The sequence below is a fragment of the Cetorhinus maximus genome, chromosome 1 (genome assembly GCF_964194155.1).
Source record: "Cetorhinus maximus chromosome 1, sCetMax3.hap1.1, whole genome shotgun sequence".
NCBI lineage: Eukaryota > Metazoa > Chordata > Chondrichthyes > Lamniformes > Cetorhinidae > Cetorhinus > Cetorhinus maximus.
This window is the reverse complement of record NC_135879.1, coordinates 57,382,151-57,402,076: the sequence shown is the minus strand read 5'-3', so window position 1 is coordinate 57,402,076 and position 19,926 is coordinate 57,382,151. Positions and strand designations below refer to the sequence as shown.

The window sequence follows — 19,926 nt, the reverse complement described above, 5'->3', positions numbered from 1 at the left end:
GAATTTCCTCCCACTCCCACCCTCAAGCCTACCCCTGAGGGAGCAGAGAGATTCTGCATACTGTGTCAGTTGGTTTTCTATATTTTTATAAAGACGCCATACCACACTAAAAGGCAGCACAATATTTTTAATCGCTACAGCATTCTCCTATGAGGGCATAATAGTTGCTTCCTTCTTTCCCCCTTGCAATAACTCTCCTGTCCTCTGGTCAGGTATCTCCTTCATCTGTAAGGATACAAGTTAACTGCTCCAAGGCCACTTTGTTATCGCCCTTTGCCAATCACCAAAGAACATACAAGAATGGCCTAGTGGAGAATCTTCAACTGATTTTTCCTCCTCTATGAGATGAAATGTGAAAAATTGTGAGACCCACTGCGACCAGATTTTGCATTCAGCTAGGGGGAAAATCATAGGCGTACTGCCTCTGATTTTTCATCTATTGATTTCAATAGATCGAAAATCAGTTCGTACATCTGAAATTTTACACATGCCTGTGATTTGTGAAGCCCCACCATTGATGAGGTGTTTTGGAAAGTTTCACCTGAAATATCTGATCATTGCTCAATACTTTCCAGCAGCGTAATGGCTGCAATTGAAATAAAGGGCTGAACATACAGCTACAATATTTCACCAGATAGTAACTCTAGTTATCCAAATAATCCATTGTACTTGCATACATAAACTAATATATGGTTGTTTATCCACATATCGCTAACAAACATTTGTCTGGTAAAATGGCTGCTCCTGATGGAAATATAAGAACATAAGAAATAGGAGCAGGAGTAGGCCCCTCGAGCCTGCTCCACCATTCAGTGACAACATGGCTGATCTGATTGTGACCTTAACTCCACTTTCCTGCCTGTCCCCATAAACCTTGACTCTCTTGTCAATCAAAAACCTGTCTAACTCAGCCTTGAATATGTTCAATGACAGTCTCCACTGCTCACTAGAGAAGAGAATTCCAAACACTAACAACCCCTGAGAGAAGAAATTCCTCCTAATCTTAGTCCTAAATGGAAGACTCCTTATTTTTAAACTGTGTCTCTAGTTCTAGATTCCCCCACGAGAGGAAACATCCTCTCAGCATCGTCAAACCCCCTCAGAATCTTACATGTTTTAATGTCACTTCTTATTCTTCTAAGCTCCAATAAGTATAGGCCCAACGTGCTCAACCTTTCCTCATAAGATAAGCCTCTCATCCCAAGAATTAACCTTCTGAACCTAGACTGAATTGCTTCCAATGCAAGTATGGCCTTCCTTAAGCAAGGTGACCAAAACTATAGGTGTGGCCTCAGCAATGCCCTCTACAGTTGTAACAAGTCTTCCCTACTTTTATATTCCATCTTTCTTCAATAAAGGCCAACATTCTGTTTGCCTTCCAAATTGCTTGCTGTTCCTGCATGCCGACATTTTGTGATTCATGTACAAGGACACCCGGATCTCTCTGTACTATAGCATTCTGTAGTCTCTCTCCATTTAAATAACATTCCTGCTTTTCTATTCTTCCTGCCAAAGTGGACAATCTCACTGCCCTACTGCTTCCCAAATCCTTTCCTGGTGTGACCCCATTTTAATGCCTCAGACATTGTATGACCTCAGAGTAAAAATCTGGGGGTATGAGAACTGTTGAGTGGCAGGTGGTTGGGGGGATTGGTTGGTCCAGGGGATTTGTCAGTCTTAAGTTCCATTGGTTTTCCCATTATTTTTTCCTCTAGCGATAGTAATTGTTTTGCATTCCTCCCTTCCTTTTGCCTCTATATTTTCTTCTATTCTTGGGTTGCTTTCTGTGTCTTCTACTGCGAGGACTGATACAAAATACTTGTTCAAAGCCTCTTCCATTTCTTCATTTCCCATTAGTAATTCCCCAGTTTCGCACTCTAAGGGACCAATGCTCACTTCAGCTACCCTTTTTCCTTCTAATGTACTTGTGTGAGCTTTTATTGGCTGTTTTTATATTTCTTGTTAGTTTTCTCTAATACTCCAAATTCTCCCTCTTTATTTTTTTAGGCATCCTTTGCTGGTTTCTATTTCCCATTCTTCTGACCTACCACTAATCTTTGCAACATTGTCACCTTTTCTTTTAATTTGACGACACTCTTAACTTCATTAGTTAGTCACAGGTGGTGCATCCTTCTGGAAGCACCTTTCTTCCTCAGTGGAATATATCTTTGTTGAGAGTTATGAAATAACTCCTTAAGTGTCTGCCACCACTTCTCTGTTATCCTCCCTTCTAACCGATTTACTCAGTCCACTTCAGCCAACTCGGCCTTCATATCCTGTAATTGCCTTTATTTAAGTTTAAGACTCTAGTTATGGGCCCACATTTCTCAATGTCAAACTAAATGTGAAATTCCATTATGTTATGATCACTCTTTCCTAGAGGATCCTTTACTACGAGGTCTTTAATTAATCCTGCAAAAAACATTAATTAAAAAACGATTAAGTGTCAGAGTCCTTTGACATTTGTTGAGATCTTTTGTGCACCGCCTTGTTAGAAGTTGGATTTTTCATGCATATGGTAGTTTTGTGCTTTGTGGTGCTTGTGTGAGATGCACAGTTGCCTCCTCTCCATGTGATTGCTTTGTAGAAATTAAGAAAATGTGCTTTTGATGAGGCATTTTATTTGGGACAGTGTATAACAAAAGAAGAATAGTCCTAAACTGCATTACTTAACAATTCAATACACTGTCTTTATCAAGATATTGAAATTGCTGCTACGTGACAGGAAAAACCATATGTCACATCTTTGACAGTGAGCAGAGGTTATTTGTCTGTTGTTGCTGTGATATTTAAGGCACAGTGGAGCTGTGGTCCATTGCAATCATTTATTGATAAGTCTGGAAAAGTCTAATGAAATTATCAATGTTCTTGAATTAATTATGAACATGAATAAGAAAGCTAAAACTCGAGAGCTAGAGACTGCATTATCTATTCAGTCTTATCATTTCTTCTTATGAAAGCAGTATGTAGCTTTGGCTTTGTCCTTTAAACATGGCTTTGGATTAGTTCTGATTGAAAATTTCTTGTACCTATTGGCACCTTTTATTGTTTATGATGTTTTACATATAAAACTTGCTAATGTTTGATGCATTTACTTAATTTCTCAATGGAGGTGGCATAGCTTTCACCTCCCTGGATTCGAGGGACCACAATGGATCAGCAAGGCATGTTGTCTTCAGTATCGTGGTATTATATATTGCTTGACTGTGTGAGGTTCAAATACTTACCTTGTTTGATTTAGTCTTAAGATTCACAGCATATCTGGGATATTAGTTATTTTGCCGTAATAGTTTCAACATTGGTTTCATTGGAAGGATCTGAAACTTGTTACATGCAGCATTTGCTAGTGTCTTAGTACTGTCCTGTACTATGGTTCTTTCTGTCTGATTGTCAATGTTAGAGATAATTATATGTTTACACTATTGTATTTGTGTTTACTGGGTTAATTTTAGTATGATGCAAGCATTTACTGTATTTGACAAGGTAAAGAACTACAAACGTCATTTAGCAGTGTCATGATAAAAGCAATACTCAAATAATCCAATCTTGTTTTGCAGGCAGCTGCTATTTTCAATTCTGCTTTTGGAAGTTTTCTGGTAAGAGTGCAAGTATTAAATTACAACATTAAAATATTAATTTTGTAAGCTTAGTTAAATTGTAATGTTTAACTATTTATTAGTTATTTCTAAAATGAATAAAGGCACAGCAATGGATTTTATTGCATGGTTTCCATATTATTAAAGGCACATTTCAAAAGTTACACTGTTTTAAGTTTTGGTTCAGTTTTTGCCTTTGCATTTTGTACTAACTGCACTAATGAAGAGGGTGGAGATTTTCAAAATTGTATGTGAGCGTTCTTTAAATTATAATCAGATTTAAAATAATTCAAGTCCCTTTCTGCAAATATTTTATTAGTATTCTTGATACTATTGACTTTAACCTTTTGCCAACCCTCCTAATTGTTGCATTAAATGCATGTTGCAATGACAAAATCTAGATTACTGTATTACAGTTATTGGGATTATTTTAATAGTGTAATAAGGCGTAGTTTTTTTCTGGTAGCTAATAATGTTTACTGATATGCATTTCTGAAATGTCTCACAGGTTACTCTTTATAATGTAAAACTACCTTTTGATAACCTTGTTATATTGAGCCTTTTCACTACATTTCAAAGTCTTTAGAAATTATTTTTTAGATGGAATGCCAATTCATTAAATTATAGGTAAGATTGAATGGAAGCATGTATCAATATATAGATCATTTTTATGAGGTTCATCAAGTGCTCGTTACTGAACATTGAGGGACTGGTATTTGGAAGATAAATCATGGCCCACAGATATTGCAAGAAATGATAATTCAATCTGTAGCTTTTGTGTGTGTGTATTGTTTTTACTTTCCACTTATCGATAGGAGTTAGAAATTCTTTGCTTAAGGAACAGTCAAGAGACAAATATCATACAAACCTTTATTCATACTGATGTTTAATTGCTGTAAAACAGAACATTTTTAATGTAAATGTCCTAGTTATATTTGATAGATGAATACAATTTACATAAATTCCAGACTCTGATTTCTTTGCATTGTGCCACAGAGAATTGCTGTAAGTTAGAAACATAATTTCATTATCCCCTCCCCTTCATTTTACACATGCTGTTTTACAATAAAGTAGATTAGAATAAATGATTTGATTTCTCTCTTTGATGTGCCTTAATAATATTTGATGGCAGATCAATTATAGTCTGCTGAATGGCTTGCTAATAAAATCTGCTTGTATCCTTATAGTTCCAAGTTATGGAAGGTAGAACCTTCACACATGCGTTTAATATTTTTCTAACTGTTGCATTAATGAGAATTTTGTTTCTGTTGTGAATGTTTCTACAATTACTAATTAGTTTAGACAGTGAATACTAAATATATAAATAACAAACTCAAACTTGATCACTAATACTTTCAGGTGCAACTATCTGTGAAGTAGAAGAATGTTTGCAAATATTTTTGACCAGTGACCAGATCAAAGCATTCACATCTTAGAATAACTAGCCAGTACCTTCGCTGGAAAGATGAGTCCTGAGTAAACTATGATTTAAAATTACCAGTTTTATTGTTCGTGATTAAACTGATGGTTTTCCCCCAAATTTGTTCCAATAAATGTCAGCTTTAAACAGGCAGTGTTTGCAATGTTTGTCTGTTGAATTGTGGAGATGGTAAACATACTAGTCATGTCCATTTTTCTTGCAAATTTGTGACATGAATTTAATTACAGTGATAGCCAGTAACACTCAAATTTAATTTTGTTAGGCAGAACCAAGTTGATTTTTAAGGTAATGGCTTTCTTTATTCTGGTTGAAAAAATACGTGATCCAAATAATAACAAGGCAACTGAGATTTTATTTCTAAAATTATGTGCGCTAGCTTTAGGTTGGAGTTGTACAGTAGATGCTCTTGCAACTTTGTAGCATTCTCATTTGTGACATTAAAATCTTGCACAGATAATTATGGGAGACTCATTTGAATGATGCCATTACCCTCAATTTTGCAAAATTTGAAGAAAGGAAGAAATCATCACCTTTTAAAGTGTTTCAGATATTCTCATAGACGTTTACAGAAGGAGGCCATTCGGCCCATCATGTCCATACTGGTCAACAAAGATCTGACTGCACTAATCCATTGTCCAACGCTTGGCCCATAGTCCTGGAGGCTATGGCAATGCAAGTGAATATCTAAATACTTCTTAAATGTTACGAGAGTTTCTGACTCAACTACCCTTTCAGGCAGTGAGTTCCAGGCTCCCACTAACCCCTGGGTGAAAAAATTTCCCTTCAACTCCCCTTTTATCCTTCTACCTCTTATTCTATGCCCACTGGTTATTGACCCCCCCCACTAATGGAAAAAGTACCTTCTTATTCCTATCTATGCCCCTCATAATCTTATACATCTCTATCAGGTCCCCTCTCAACCTTCACTGCTCTAAGGAAAACAACCCCAGCCTATCCAATCTTTCCTCATAGCTCAGACCCTTCAGCCCAGGCAGCATCCTGGTGAATCTCCTCTGCACCCTCTCCAGTGCAATCACATCCTTACTATAACGTGCTAACCAGAACTGCACACAGTACTCCAGTTGAGGCCTAACCAACGTTTTATACAATTCCAGCATAACCTCCCTGCTCTTGTATTCTATGCCTCGGCTAATAAAAGCAAGTATCCCGTATGCCTTCTTAACCACCTTAATCTACCTACCCTGCTACCTTCAGCGATCTGTGAATATGCACACCAAAGTTCCTCTGATCTTCAGTATTTTCCAGGGTCCTACCATTCATAGTCTAATCCCTTGCCTTGTTAGTCCTCCCCTAGTGCATTACCTCACACTTTTCTGGGTCGAATTCCATTTGCCACTGCTCTTCCCACCTGACCAGTTCATTGATATCCTCCTGCAGTTTACAGCTATCCTCCTCACTATTTACCATCCTACCAATTTTTGTGTCATCCGCGAACTTCTTGATCACACCCCTACATTTAAGTCCAAATCATTTATGTACGCCAAGGGCCCCAGCACCGAGCCCTGCGGACCCCCAGTGGACTGTGACTGTGACTTCCAGTCACAGAAATATCCCTCTACCATCACCCTCTGCTTCCTGCCTCTCAGCCAATTTTGGATCCAACATGCCACTTGCCTTGGATCCCATGCACTCTTACTTTCTTGACCAATCTGCCATGAGGGACTTTATCAAAAGCCTTGCTAAAGTCCATGCAGACTACATCAAATGCATTACCCTCATCAACACTCCTGGTTACCTCCTCAAAAAATTCAATCAAATTTGTTGAACATGAGCTTCCATTAACAAATCCATGCTGACTATCCCTGATTAATCCATGTCTCTCCAAGTGTCTCTGTCGCACTGAATTCTTTCTAGTAGCTTCCCCACCACTGAGGTTAGACTAACTGGCCTGTAATTTCCTGGTCTATCCCTTCCCCCCTTTTTTAATAATGGCAATCCCACAGTCCTCTGGCACCTCACCTGTGGCCAGAGAGGATTTGAAAATTACTGCCAGGGCCCCTGATATCTCTTCCCTTGCCTCCCTAAACTGCCTGGGATACATCTCATCCGGGCCTGCGGATTTATCCACTTTTAAGGCAGCTAAACCCACTAGTACCTCCTCTCTCTCTCTCTGGTTAATTTCCTCTAATATTTCACAGTCCTCCACCCTGAACTCTCTATATTAGGACTTAGGAAAGTTACTTAAATCTGGAGCAAGTAAATGAGGCTTTTTGCTTGAGGAGCCTGATTATTCCAAAATCTAAACTCCTGTGCTACTCTGCAGACTTCGAGCTAAGACCAAGGTGTTTTATCATCAGCTCTCTTTTAATAGATGGTGTTTCAAGTTTTTCTATAGTTACTGCATTTGATTTATTCTTAAGACGTTTCTAAAAAAAAAACATTTAGAATGACATCACTGTGTAATGGTGAAATTAACTTTGAAGTAATAAGCCTATTTTTATAATGAAAATTAAAGTAGTTTGAAACGTTTGTGGATATTTATTCCATTATATTAATAGGTAAAGCCATGTAATTTTTGTTTATTCTTTCATGGGATGTGGGTGTCTCTGGCTAGGCTAGCATTTATTGACCATCACTAATTGCCCTTGAGAAGCTGGTGGTGAGCATTATCAGTATTAAAATACCTTCCTTGCTGTGAAGATGGAAAGATTTTGAAGACAAAAACCTAGAAGTATTGGCCAAGAATTTTGATGACATACCCGTTTTACAGGCTGCTCGTTGTTTTTAATAATATGGAGGTGTGATGCTGCATTGGGATCATAAGTAAAAACTAAATCAAGTACCCAACTATCCCATTTCCTCAATATCATGTCCTGTCAGGAAACAGTCATTTATAATGTCTACAAACCTTTCAGGTTTCCTGCTTTCAATACTAGAAGACTCACCGTTGGACCATTGCGTGGAAAATTAAAAATACCCCGTGCATTCATATAACATTACCATGCCTCTTAGTTGGGTAAAGTGGCATCATGAATGTGAGCAACGGAGAAAGAAATTATAAGAAACAAAACGTAAAATATGTGCTTCTAAGCCAAATGATAGTTTAGGTCACTGGGCGAGAATGCATTATGGCTAGCAATCTAACCATTAATTGACTTTTGGTCAATTTTGTATTTTTGGCAAAATGGATAATACCCTTGGCGAGTTTGTGTTTCCTTGTGACCCAAGTCCACTGCTGCAGCCTAAATGAACCTTGCATTAATAAGTGCACCCCTACCACCCTGGGAAACAATGTGAACAGCTGGGGGTGTAATGCCTTCATCACCCACCCCACCCATTCCCATCCTCCTCCTCTTCTTGACTGGTGCGGGCATAATGGGCCACATGGCTGCCTTCTGTGCTGTAAACATCTATGAGTCTTCTTTCACCTTCCCTTTGAATGGCTGAGGAGGATCTGAACCCTTCACCTTGTTCCTCCTGCAGGTCCAAGTCTTGCTGTTGCATAGAATCACAGAATTTTAACAGCACAGAAGACGACCATTTGGCCCAACTTGTCTGCACTGGCTCTCCAAATGAGCATTATGACCCAGTGTTATGACCAAGCAGTTGGTAAGGCTGAGTTATTTAAAAATCCCAGAGGGAAACTTTAAACAACTGTCATAACCTATAATTTTAAGTGTTATGTTTGAGATTTGACTCTAAATTAAGGAATCGGACCGCCAGTTCTCGAGGTTTTACATGAAACATTTTAGTAAAATATATATACATGGCTACAAATTACTACGATCATAACTTTTAACAAATTCCCAAACCAATCTCCATTAAGGCAACAGCAACCCATGGATTTAACCAGACACCAGGCAAAGCATTTTCACCTTACAAATTCAAAATGAGGTTCCTTTCACCTTGGTTCCTTGCAGACACAGTGGTAGGCTTACAGGTTTTGATCTTACATTGCCTGTGCTCTGCACACAAAAAACTGCTGAAGTTATACCTAGCACCGCTCATTGAATATAAATCCTCACTGTATCACCAGCCTCTTCTAACAATAAAACCTCTTTCATAGTACCACTTTTATTAGTAATATAAACATATTGCTTGGTATCTGTTAGATAGGTATCAGTTTTCACCCCACTTCTTGAATGCTCTATTCAAAAAATACAAATGCACTCTATCTCTCCCACATATCAAAACTAGTACACATCAAAGCACCCAGACTAGCTGGCTTTAATCCAATTAAGACATATCCACAGACTAAACTTCTATTTTAAAAGAAAAACATTTTCCAATAACATTATATACATTAATAGCTTCATGACACCCAGTGCCATTGCCCTGCCTTTTCTCCGTACCCCTGCACATTGTTTCTATTCAAATAATCATCTAATGCCCTCTTCAATGCCTCAATTGAACCTGTCTCCACCACACTTCCAGGCAGTGCATTCTAGACCCAAACCACTGGTTGCATGCAAAAGCATTTTTGCACCTCACATTTGCTTCTTTTGCAAATCACTTTAAATCTGTGCCTTCTCATTCTTGATCCTTTTACGAGCAGGAACAGCTTCTCCCTATCTACTTTGTCCAGCCCCTCATGATTTTGAACATCTTTATCAAATCTCCTATTAGCCTTCTTCTCTCCAAGGAGAACAGTCCCAATCTCTCTAATCTATCCTCATAGCTGAAGGTTCTCATCCCTGGAACAATGTTGTGCAGGACACAGCAAACCATGACCATTCCGAAGATCCTGGCTGGTGCATACTGAAGGGCGCCTCCAGATCTGTCCAGGCACCTGAAGAGCATCTACAGCATGTTGATGGCTTGTTCAATTACACAATTGGTGATAATATGGCATTCACTGTAGCACCATTACGCTTCTTTGGCCAGGTTACTGACGGGCGACATGAGTGAAATTTGCAGTGAGGATCCCTTCCTCTGGAAGCCACACCTTAAGTCTGCTTCCAGGTCCAAAGAGACCAGGGAGCTGAAGTAGTCACAGGATGAAAGCATCATGGCAGCTGCCTGAGAACCTTGCGCACACCTGCCTAAAGATCTTTTAGTGGATACATACAGCTGCAAATTATGGAGCGTAAACCCTTGGATTTGACAAATATTCTTGTTTGTTTTGGATCTGCCGGATTGCCACATGTGGTCAGTGGCACCTTGCACTTGTGGAAAACCAAACAGAGTTGAAAAGTTGAGCACCCACTTGTTTTGAATGGCATCATTACTGACAAATTTCACACAATTGTCATCCCTGGCAAACAAGTATCGATTATTTGTTTTGTGTGTTTATTGGTGGCTCCTAGATATGTCTAGGACAGACCCCTGGAAGGATCCAGAGGCAAAAGGTTGAGGGCGGTGGTGACTTTCAATCAAACATCTGAGTTATCCTTCATAACAGTTGAATTCTTCTCAGGATCGTTCTTAGCTTTGAGTCCTTCTCCCTGATTTAACCCTTCAGTTTTCTTTTTCAGGAGATGCAGGTTTAACACAGCCTCCTTTTGTGCAGCAGTTCATTTTTTTGTCAAGCAAAATCCTCCTTAGTTGCTTTAAGAACTTCATTAAGGTTAAGCCGATGTTCGGCTAAGAAAGCTTAATATTCCTTTTTATTGAGCTCGTGAATTTTCTTGATTTCTTTTTGCTTTTCTTCATCCCACTGTGTTCAAGCTTTGTTTAATTCCGTTGCGGCAAAAGTAATGGCCTTTTCGTTTTGAAATTTTAATTTATGTTCAAGAACACATATCCTTCCTATAGTGTTAGCATTGGGCTCAGCTTTTCCACTATCGTCCAACGCATGTTTTTCCACTTTGTCATTATCTTTGAGTACTGTTGCTAGCTGCTTTGCAGCATCTTGCTCATACTTTTCTTGCATTTTTAATTGCGATGACTTTATTTCATCTCTGCCATTAACATTTTCTTTTCAGCCTGATGCTCCAATTTTTAATATCCACACTTCAAGTTTCTGAATCTTTGAAAACATTTTTAGCACATCTTTACCTTTTCTACCCTTCTCAGCAGGGCCTGACCTCTTTTCATCACCAACCTTCATCTCATTCCAGTTCCACTGGAAAGTTCCAAAATGGAGTCCGTTATTAGTAATTTTATGAGTTAACTCATAATCTTGGGCTTGGGCTGACAAGTGGCAAGTAACATACATGTCACACAAATGCCAGGTAATGACCATCTCCAACAAGAGAGAATCTAACTATTGTCTCATGACATTCAATGGCATTACCATCTCTGAATCCCCCACGATCCTGGGGGTTACCATTGACCAGAAACTGAACTGGACTAGCCACATAAATACTGTGGCTACAAGAGCAGGTCAGAGGCTAGGAATCCTTTGACGAGTAACTCACCTCCTGACACGCCAAAGCCTGTGCACCACCTACAAAGCAGAAGTCAGGAGTGTGATGCAATATGCTCCACTTGCCTGGATGAGTGCATCTCCAACAACACTCTAGAAACTTGACACCATCCAGGACAAAGCAGCCCACTTGATTGGCACCCCATCCACAAACATTCACTCTTCCTCCACTGATGCACAGTGGCAACAGTGTGTACCATCTACAAGTTGCACTGCAGGAGCTCACCAAGCCTACTTAGATAGCATGTTCCAAACCCACGACCACCACTTACTAGAAGAACAAGGGCAGCAGCCATGTGGAAACACCACCACCTGGAAGTTCCCCTCTAAGCCACTCACCACCCTGACTTGGAAATATATCGCCATTCCTTCACTGTCACTGGGTCAAAACCCTGGAACTTCCTAATAGCCCTGTGGGCATACCTACTCCACATGCACTGCAGCGGTTCAAGAAGGCAGCTCACCACCGCCTTCTCAAGTGTAATTAGGGATGGGCAATAAATGTTGGCCTAGCTAGTGATGCCCAGGCCCCATGAATGAATAAAAAAAATGTCTGCCAATACCGAGGCTTCCCTTATTTTACGGACTTTGTGGTCTTAAAAGTGAAGGGACACTATTTTTGAGTTCTCCCACCTGCATCATACCCATAAGGTTACTGAAACCCTGTTTCACCTCATTGACCTGAACCACTTATCAAATGCCCTTTTCTTTTCCCTGGCAAATTCTCCAAAAGTCTGACCTGTTCTGTTTCTCAAATTTCTAAATTTTTGCCTACAGGCCTCTGGCATGAACTTGTAACCATTTGGTATAGCAGTCTTCACTGTCTAGTATCGCAAGAGTGCTCTGCTGAAAGAGATGAGTACACCTCCTAGGCCTTTCCTACCAAAACACTTAGTAGAAGCATAGCCCATAGTTCTTTCATCCAATTCAAGATTTGTGGAAATTTTCTTGATGGACATAAGGTACATCTTTACTCCTACATCACTCAATTCAAGTACTAAGCGAAATTTCCTCACCAAATCAAAATTAAGAGGAGTTCTCTCTGAGCCAGCTTCGCTTCTCTTCATCAACTCAAGTTTGCGCAATTAGAACTTATTCATCTCTCTCTCTCTTCTCCACCCACCCCATCTCTTTCTCCCTATCTCTTTCCTCTCTTGCTAATTTCTCTCTTTCTAAGTCAACCTTTTAGTTATATTTCTTTTTCAATTCCAGCCAGTTGTACTCAATCATTAATGGAATCAGTCCTTTCTTCCTCAAGCCCCGGGTGCTCAACCAATTCTTCCAGGATCCCATCCCTCTAAGCTCCTGATCTTGTGTTAAACCCCACATGCTCTGCTGCAGCCTGCAAATCATCTTTTTTCAACTGTTTCAAGTCTCTGAGAGTTAGATCCTCTTTTTCACCATAAGCCTGAACCTCAAAGGGACTCATGTTGATTTCCCAATAAAATGTAACAAAAGCAAATGTGAAATCTTGTTTAAATTCTGGAAAGGTCCTGTGAATCTATCTTATGTTCTCTAGGTTCAATCTTGGATTTGAGCCCCCGATTTTTTTACAATCTCCATGCGAGAACCATAAACCAAAATAACCGAATTTACCCAGCCTCAGAAGAAATCTCTGTGTTTCTCTTTCTGTCTCTGTCTGCTTTCTCTTTGTGTCTACATCTGTGCACTGATTGCCTTCACCTTCCAGCTCCTCTGTTTGTAGCTCTCATTTATGTCTGCAGCTCTCCTTTGTGTCTGTTAGCCACACAACTTCTTTCTTTTGGTACTGCTTGCAGGTAAAGGGTTGCCGGGCCAGATGGACCAGTATTTTTTATTATCCAAGAAAATTGCAATGAATCCCTTTACAATTGATGCAATCCCTTAAAAGTCCTTTTCAAATTCTTAAAAACAATTAGAGATGCCACAGACATTTTTTTAAAAATTACAAATTTTCCTCACTACTGATTCTGTGTCAAAAGTCGTCATAAATAATTAGCTGGGAATTTTTCGTCTGACCCTTGTACAGGAGGAGCTTCTTGCTGAAGTGATTCTTGAGCCTCCTGAGACAATGGTGCTGAGACGATATCGAGGAACCTTAATCTCTGCCTGTAGACCTTTTGTGGGTATTGCCTCCTGTAAGTTGTGCCTCTCTATTGCCTCTTCTCCGTTTTGGAGTTACAGGTCTATGAGTAGTAGGCTGTTGTTGGTGCTGTTGCTGGCGATCTTGGTCCTCATATGAGGCTTAAGCTAAGGCAGGCACCCATCCTGATATGATAGAGCAAACATCCAAAGTAGAAAAAGTAACCTCTCAGCGAAAGCAATATCAAAAAACCCTTTACCACAAGCAGATAAGAAACAGCTGTGAGTAGTGAGTATTTATTGACATATTACCCTGAGTTGGATTCAACCCCCTCAATTTCCACTGTGTTACTCACCTTGCTTTCACTGGCAAGCTTCAGAGAGCCCTGGAAACCCATGGACCAGACGTTGAAGTCAAAAATGTGTGCAAATATTGGTCTAATTGAGTGATTAACATATAGTAATTGACCACTGCCTCTCCCAAAGGGGCTGCGTGTACGCAGCTTAATGTGCTCGAGTTAAATGTGGAAGAATTATGTGCTGACATTTTCCCAGTTTTCACCATCCCCCTACTGGCACCCATTCTGCCAGTTTAAAATTCAGCACAATGTATGCAATTCAGATTCCCAAACTCTTTTCAGTACTAGTTTGTTCAGTTTCCTTTAGGTGATACTTTTGTTTTTGTTACTATTTTCATTGGTGTCTTGATTTGCTATGAAAATAGAAATTTAGAAAAGCAAAATTATAAGTACGTTTTTGTCACATGAGCCAATAAAATTCAAATATGCACTCTTTTAATTTCATTTGTAATAGATTTAAATAGCATTGAAATTAAAACAACTTGTATTTATATAGCACCTTTGACGTAGGAAAACGTTCCAAGGCATTCCACAAAAGCATAATCGGACAAAAATTGACACCAAGCCAAGGTGAAAGGTGACCAAAAGCTGATTCAAAGTGTTTGCCTCCAAGGAAGGTCTTAAAAGGGGAAAGAGAGATGGAGAAGTTTGTGAAAGGAATTCCGGAGTTTATGACTAAGATAATTAAAGGCATGCTGTCAATGGTCGGGTGAAAAAAGTAGGGATAGACAAGAGGCCAGAGTTGGAGGAATGCAGAGTTCGCAGAGGACTGTAGGGCTTGATGAGGTTACAGAGATTACAGAGGTTACAGGAGCAAGGCCATGGAGGGATTTGAACATTAAGATGGGGATATAAAATGGAGACATTTGGGGTCTGGGCGCTAATGTAGGTCAGCGAGCACAGGGAAGGTGGGTGAAGTGTGCCTTTTTTTTAAAAAATCCTCCCGTATAAATGGTAAGTGATCATAATAGGAACAGAAATATCCAAGAGCTTCATTTTTAATGAAATTTTTACAGATATGGTCTGATATTGTTCCTCACAAGCTGAATGAAAAATTACCTTGGTTCACTTCACTGTGTTTGAACTGTGTCAGGAAGGTATAATAATTCTCATAATGTTATTGGAATTTATTGTAAAATAATGGTATCTGTATCTGTATCTGTGTCTGTGTGTGTGAGAGAGAGACTTAATTGGACTAAAGGCTGGTCTGAATGCTTTGATGTAAACATGGGGGGAGTTTAAAATGTAAGGTGTAAAAGAACATTTGCATTTTTAAATAAACCAGACCAGATTGTTTTCAAAGGAGGGGTGAAATGTGTCACCTAGCCAGGTGAAGTTCAGAAACAGTGGGCACAATTTTCCCGTTGGCATGCAGGGGCGGGCCCCGCACGCCAACGCGTAAAATGACACGCAGTGACGTCAGGTGAGCATCCCAACGTCATGGCACGCCATTGTGACATTTCGGTGGGCAGGTGTGCAATGATCTCCGATGCGCGACCGCCATTAATTAAAGGTCCAATTAAAGCCCTTGAGGCACCAGTTGTTGGCGATTTTTCGGGGCCCATGCAATCTTCAGGTCATCGCACAGGCAGGCAGGTAGGACACATTTATATAAACCTCATCCATGGGCAGGATAAGAGGGGTCAGTGGGGTCGTGAGTGTGCTCAGTCAGATATTGAATTTGGAAAGTTACTGATACTTGCCTGTGTGAGCAGAAATACTTCAAAACTCATACCAGCTGCTTGAACAGGACTCATAACCTTCAGGTCAGCACTCTACAGCGAAGATCCTTTTTGGGTCCTGCAGGTTTCAGAAAGCCTTCCCTTAGCCTGGGAATGGGAGCTGTGCTATCCACTGGAGGCACCTCCTCTGAGGAGGAAGGGAGGGCCAGAAGTGGGAGGAGGCCAGGAGTGCACATTCAACCTCCAGGGGGGCCACCTTTGGGAGGAGAGGCGCAGGCACAAGGGGCGCAGGGCCAACAGGAAGTCCAAGGCGGAAGGGGCCGCAGAAGATGCCACTATCTTACTGCCAGGGTATACAGGCGGCGAAGCGGCTACCTCAGTATGTCTGAGGTGCAGTGCCGAAGGAGGCTCCGTCTCTCAAGGGAGACAGTCAACTCTGTATGTTGGATGAGAGGCCCTGAGATCTCCGCTAACTGTGTGGGTGGACACCCCATGCCAGTGGTTCTAAAGGTCACAGTTGCCCTCAACATCTATGCCTCTGGTTCTTTCCAGGGCTCGGTGTGTGATCTTTGCAGTGTCTCCCAATCAGCTGTCCACATGTGTCAAGCAGGTGTCAGACGCTCTGTTCAGGCGTGCATTGACATTCATCCACTACCACTGGGACCAGGCCAGCCAGACAGAGCGAGCCAGAGGCTTCCCAGCGATTGTTGGCTTACCCTGCATTCAGGGTGCCATCGACTGCACACATGTGGCCATCAAGGCGCCAGCAGGTGAGCCCGGTGCCTTCGTCAACAGGAAGGGCTTCCACTCCATGGACGTGCAGAGAGTGTGTGACCACAGGATGCTGATTCAACAAGTCTGTACAAGGTACCCAGGCAACTCCCTCAGACACTCCCAGCGGCCGGGGCTCTTCAGTGGTCAAACCCGTGGTGTGCCTAAGGTGTCTTAAATTTACGCGTTCGGGTGCTATGTGTAGGTGCTCCCCCTTCGCTGGCACTGGCATCTGAGATAGCCTGTTCACTGTGCTGCCCTGTTGGCTTCAATGATCTTGGCAGCTGTCCTCTGGCCCATGGAGCCTCTGCTGGTCCCGCTTGGGAGGGAAAGGCCAGATCTACAGCTGGCATCTGCCCAGTCGTCACAGCCTCATCGGATGCAACGGTCACTGGCAGAGGGGCGGAGGAGCTGCTGCCCTCATCCGGAGCGCGAGAGGAGCTCGCAGAGACGACAGGCAGCTTCTGCGCCAACGTGAGGTTGTTTCGGACCTTCTTGATCACCGTAGATGGATGGGCACCGAGATGGAAAACTTGGTATCCAGACCATCTCCCACATTGGCACTGACCAGCTGAGGTCAATGCCGATGTGAGGGCTTGCTGGTCCGCGTGCATCCCCAGGAAGCCCTGATTGATCTCCTGGAGGAGCCTCTCCACGAGAGTCGCCACTCTCTCCATGGAGGAAGCATGGCGCTCGGCCATGAGGCTCATTGCATCGGCGACGGTCCACGTGGACTCCTCCATCATGGAGACCAAGCCAAGCATAGCCTCATGTATCTCCACCAGATGCTCCCGCACACCCTGCTGGACTTCCAGCGTTTGCTGCCTCAAGGATGACTCCAGAGGCATATCACCAGCCTGAGCATGTGCCTGGTCCCCTGCAGCCCTTCGACTGCTGGCGCAATGGGCACTCTGTCTCTGCCAGCTCCTCCAGCGATTGTGAAGTGCCCTCACTGCTGTGCCCCGGGACACTAGCCGATGATCTAATTCCCACCGAGGTGCTAGTATCTGCACTGGTGCCTGCCTGGCAGAGACGGGGTGATGCTGGTGGGTCAGAGATTTCGGGGCCTTCAGGTGTGAGAGGGGGCCCCTGCTGCTGCTCCTCCCTGCTCTGCTCCACTGATGCTGAAAGGAAGAACAAGGACATTGGATCAGTTAACGTGGGGACAATGTCAATGTGCATCCCTGTCCACTGGATCATTATGTGCTCATCCTTCCATAAGCAACGGTCAAGCCATTTTGGAAGCTTCAATCACGGAACATTCAGCAGCGCCATGGCTGCTGGGACACTAATGGTGACCTCAGTGCTGGGCAAACATACTTGCCCATGGCAACCCAGCCTCACCGACACCGGTGGACTTGGGCGCATGGCGCCTCTCCAGATCGAGGGCCCCCTGCTCGAACCTGCTAATGATTGCCAACTGGGCTGGCCCTCCGCTCGGCGGCATTATGAGCATTCTTCTCCCGAAAAGTAGAGAAGAGCATTGATTAGTGCAACATGTACCTGGAATCTCTTCGTTGCCATCCCACCCCAACGAGCGTCCAGTGGCTCCTCACCCCGCAGCTGCCACACATTCTCACAAAGATGCATCCCCACCCCCCCTTGGCCAAATCCTGCCTACATCGCATTTGGCACCACACAGCCTAACTTTGCAAAACAAGGAGGCGCAAGCACATGGAACGCATAGGGCAGCAGATGGGTCGGGGCCCCGTCGCCTGGAAGCTCTCCTCCCAGTATGTCAGCACCCTGACTTTGACATGTTTTGCAGTTCCAGCACTGCGCCTAGGTGCAGATCCTCCAGGTTGCCCCCAAAACAGCCCTGTGGGTGTCACTGTAACACATGCTGCGGGTGCAGAACCCATCTCAATCGTCACCCTCTCAGGGTGACCTAGGCATGGGCAATATCTGCTGGCCCACTCAGCGAAGGACACATGCCGTCAATGATTCAATGCAGTAACTACGCTCGAGTTGGGGGGGGAGCTGTCGGGGGAAAGCCTACCTGCTGGGTTAAGTGACCGATGTCAACATGGTACTCACTCTTCCTGAGCGCAAGAGGTCATTGAAATGCTTGCGACACTGGATCCAGCTGCGTCGCACCATGTCGCGGGAGCTCACTATCACCGCCACTTCCTCCCAGGCACGTTTGGGATTGGGGGTGGGTGCTCTTCTCCCGTTCCTGGGAATGAGGACTTCCCACTGTGCTGTCACCTCCTTGAGGCGGGCAGCAAGGCAACTGTCTGAAAAACGAGGGGCACAGTGGCTCCCTGCCCTACCCTCCTGCCTGGCCTGCTCACCAGCAGCGCTCTGGGGAGCCCCTCTGCTGGCCATGTTTGATAGCCTTTGCAAGGCTGCAGGAGCTCTTTTAAACAGGCTGCCGGGTCGCCATTGGACCTGGCGGTTGTAGCAGTCCTGCCGCCGCCCGCCCACTCCCGCTGTCCTCGGGAGCCATGTTTCACACTAGGCGGGCCTTAATTAGCCCGCCCATATAAAATGGTGCACGCCTGCTCCTGCATGGCTTGCCTGACGGGCAGAAAATTCTGCCCAGTATGTTTATTTTTCCCAAAGATTACCGGTAAAACTTAGTGCTGTGAGAGATTTTTGTTATCAGAAAGATAAAGTCCAAAGACATAGTGAAACAATGGGAATTTGCATTCAGAGGGGATAATATGTATAAAGGAGCGAAGGCTGTGTGTAAGGGTAGGCATTTTTAAGATCTAACAAGTGTGAAAAGCCTTTAGCATCTATGCCTCAAGCTGCTGTTTTCAAAGAACTGAAGTTAAGAAAGCTCACTTTGAATTCGACTGGTTCAGGGTATTGTGTGTCACCTTGCCTGGGTCTTTTAAAATCTGTGTCTTACTGTGGCCTCAACGAAAGTGTAACTGGGAGTCAGATTAAGTAGGGTATTTAGAAGTTATCATAACAGTAATTTGTAGACCTATGTATGTGTTTAAAATCATTTCTCTTATCAATAAATGTTTAATCTAGTTTTGTAAAAACCTATAAGACTTGGTGGTCTTATTACGACTGAATTCAAGGCACGCATCTCGAAATTTATACAAATTGCAAAACAAGTTGTGGCAGTTGTTTCAAGTTTCCCTTTGAGTTTTGAAAAGCTCAGCATTTACCATTGGCTGTGCCAGAACAGAATGTTGGTCATATTTTGTATTTAATATTTTCAGTTTTAATTTTTTTTCAGTGTTTCTGTGTCAGTGGTATTTATAAAGGTCGGTTTTCAAATGTATACTCCATCAGATTTTTCACCCAGTTTAAATAGAGCTACCTTGTTGGCTGACTGTTCATTATAGAAGTTCAAGTATTTTTTTTACTTGCCTTTGAATAAGTTGAGTAAATGCAAGTAAAATTTCCAACATGGCTATACTTTGTAGTATTTTGTTCTTTGCATAATCTTGCAGGTGGATAAATCTATGGCCAGGATTTTAAATTCCAGACATATCATACAGAAGTCATCTATCACACATGGGAGAATAGCCTAGATTTGAATGTTGAAACTGTATTTGTCCAAAACATAGTCCAGCTATTTGTCATAATTTTTGAGCTTCCAAGCCAAACATGTTACCTTAGAATTGACAAGATGGCTGATATTAAACAAAGCATAGCCTCCAAAAGGAGCCTCAACCGCAAAATTAAACCACTTTTTTCCCTGATATATCTATTTCTTCTCAAAGAG

General features: G+C 42.4%; 1 protein-coding gene across 5 annotated transcripts in view; it reads left to right on the top strand.

Moving 5' to 3' along the window:
• The window catches only part of slc10a7 (solute carrier family 10 member 7), a 338,969-nt gene that overhangs the window by 91,506 nt on the left and 227,537 nt on the right, over positions 1 to 19,926 (top strand). For all 5 annotated transcript variants that reach the window (XR_013576473.1, XR_013576471.1, XR_013576474.1 and 2 more), the window contains one exon: positions 3,558 to 3,596. Coding sequence is in view for 1 of the 5 variants with exons in the window: in XM_078541098.1 (XP_078397224.1) it covers positions 3,558 to 3,596 (39 nt within the window). In the remaining 4 variants the exon portion in view is untranslated. Of the gene's footprint in view, positions 1 to 3,557; positions 3,597 to 19,926 lie in introns of those variants that run through there.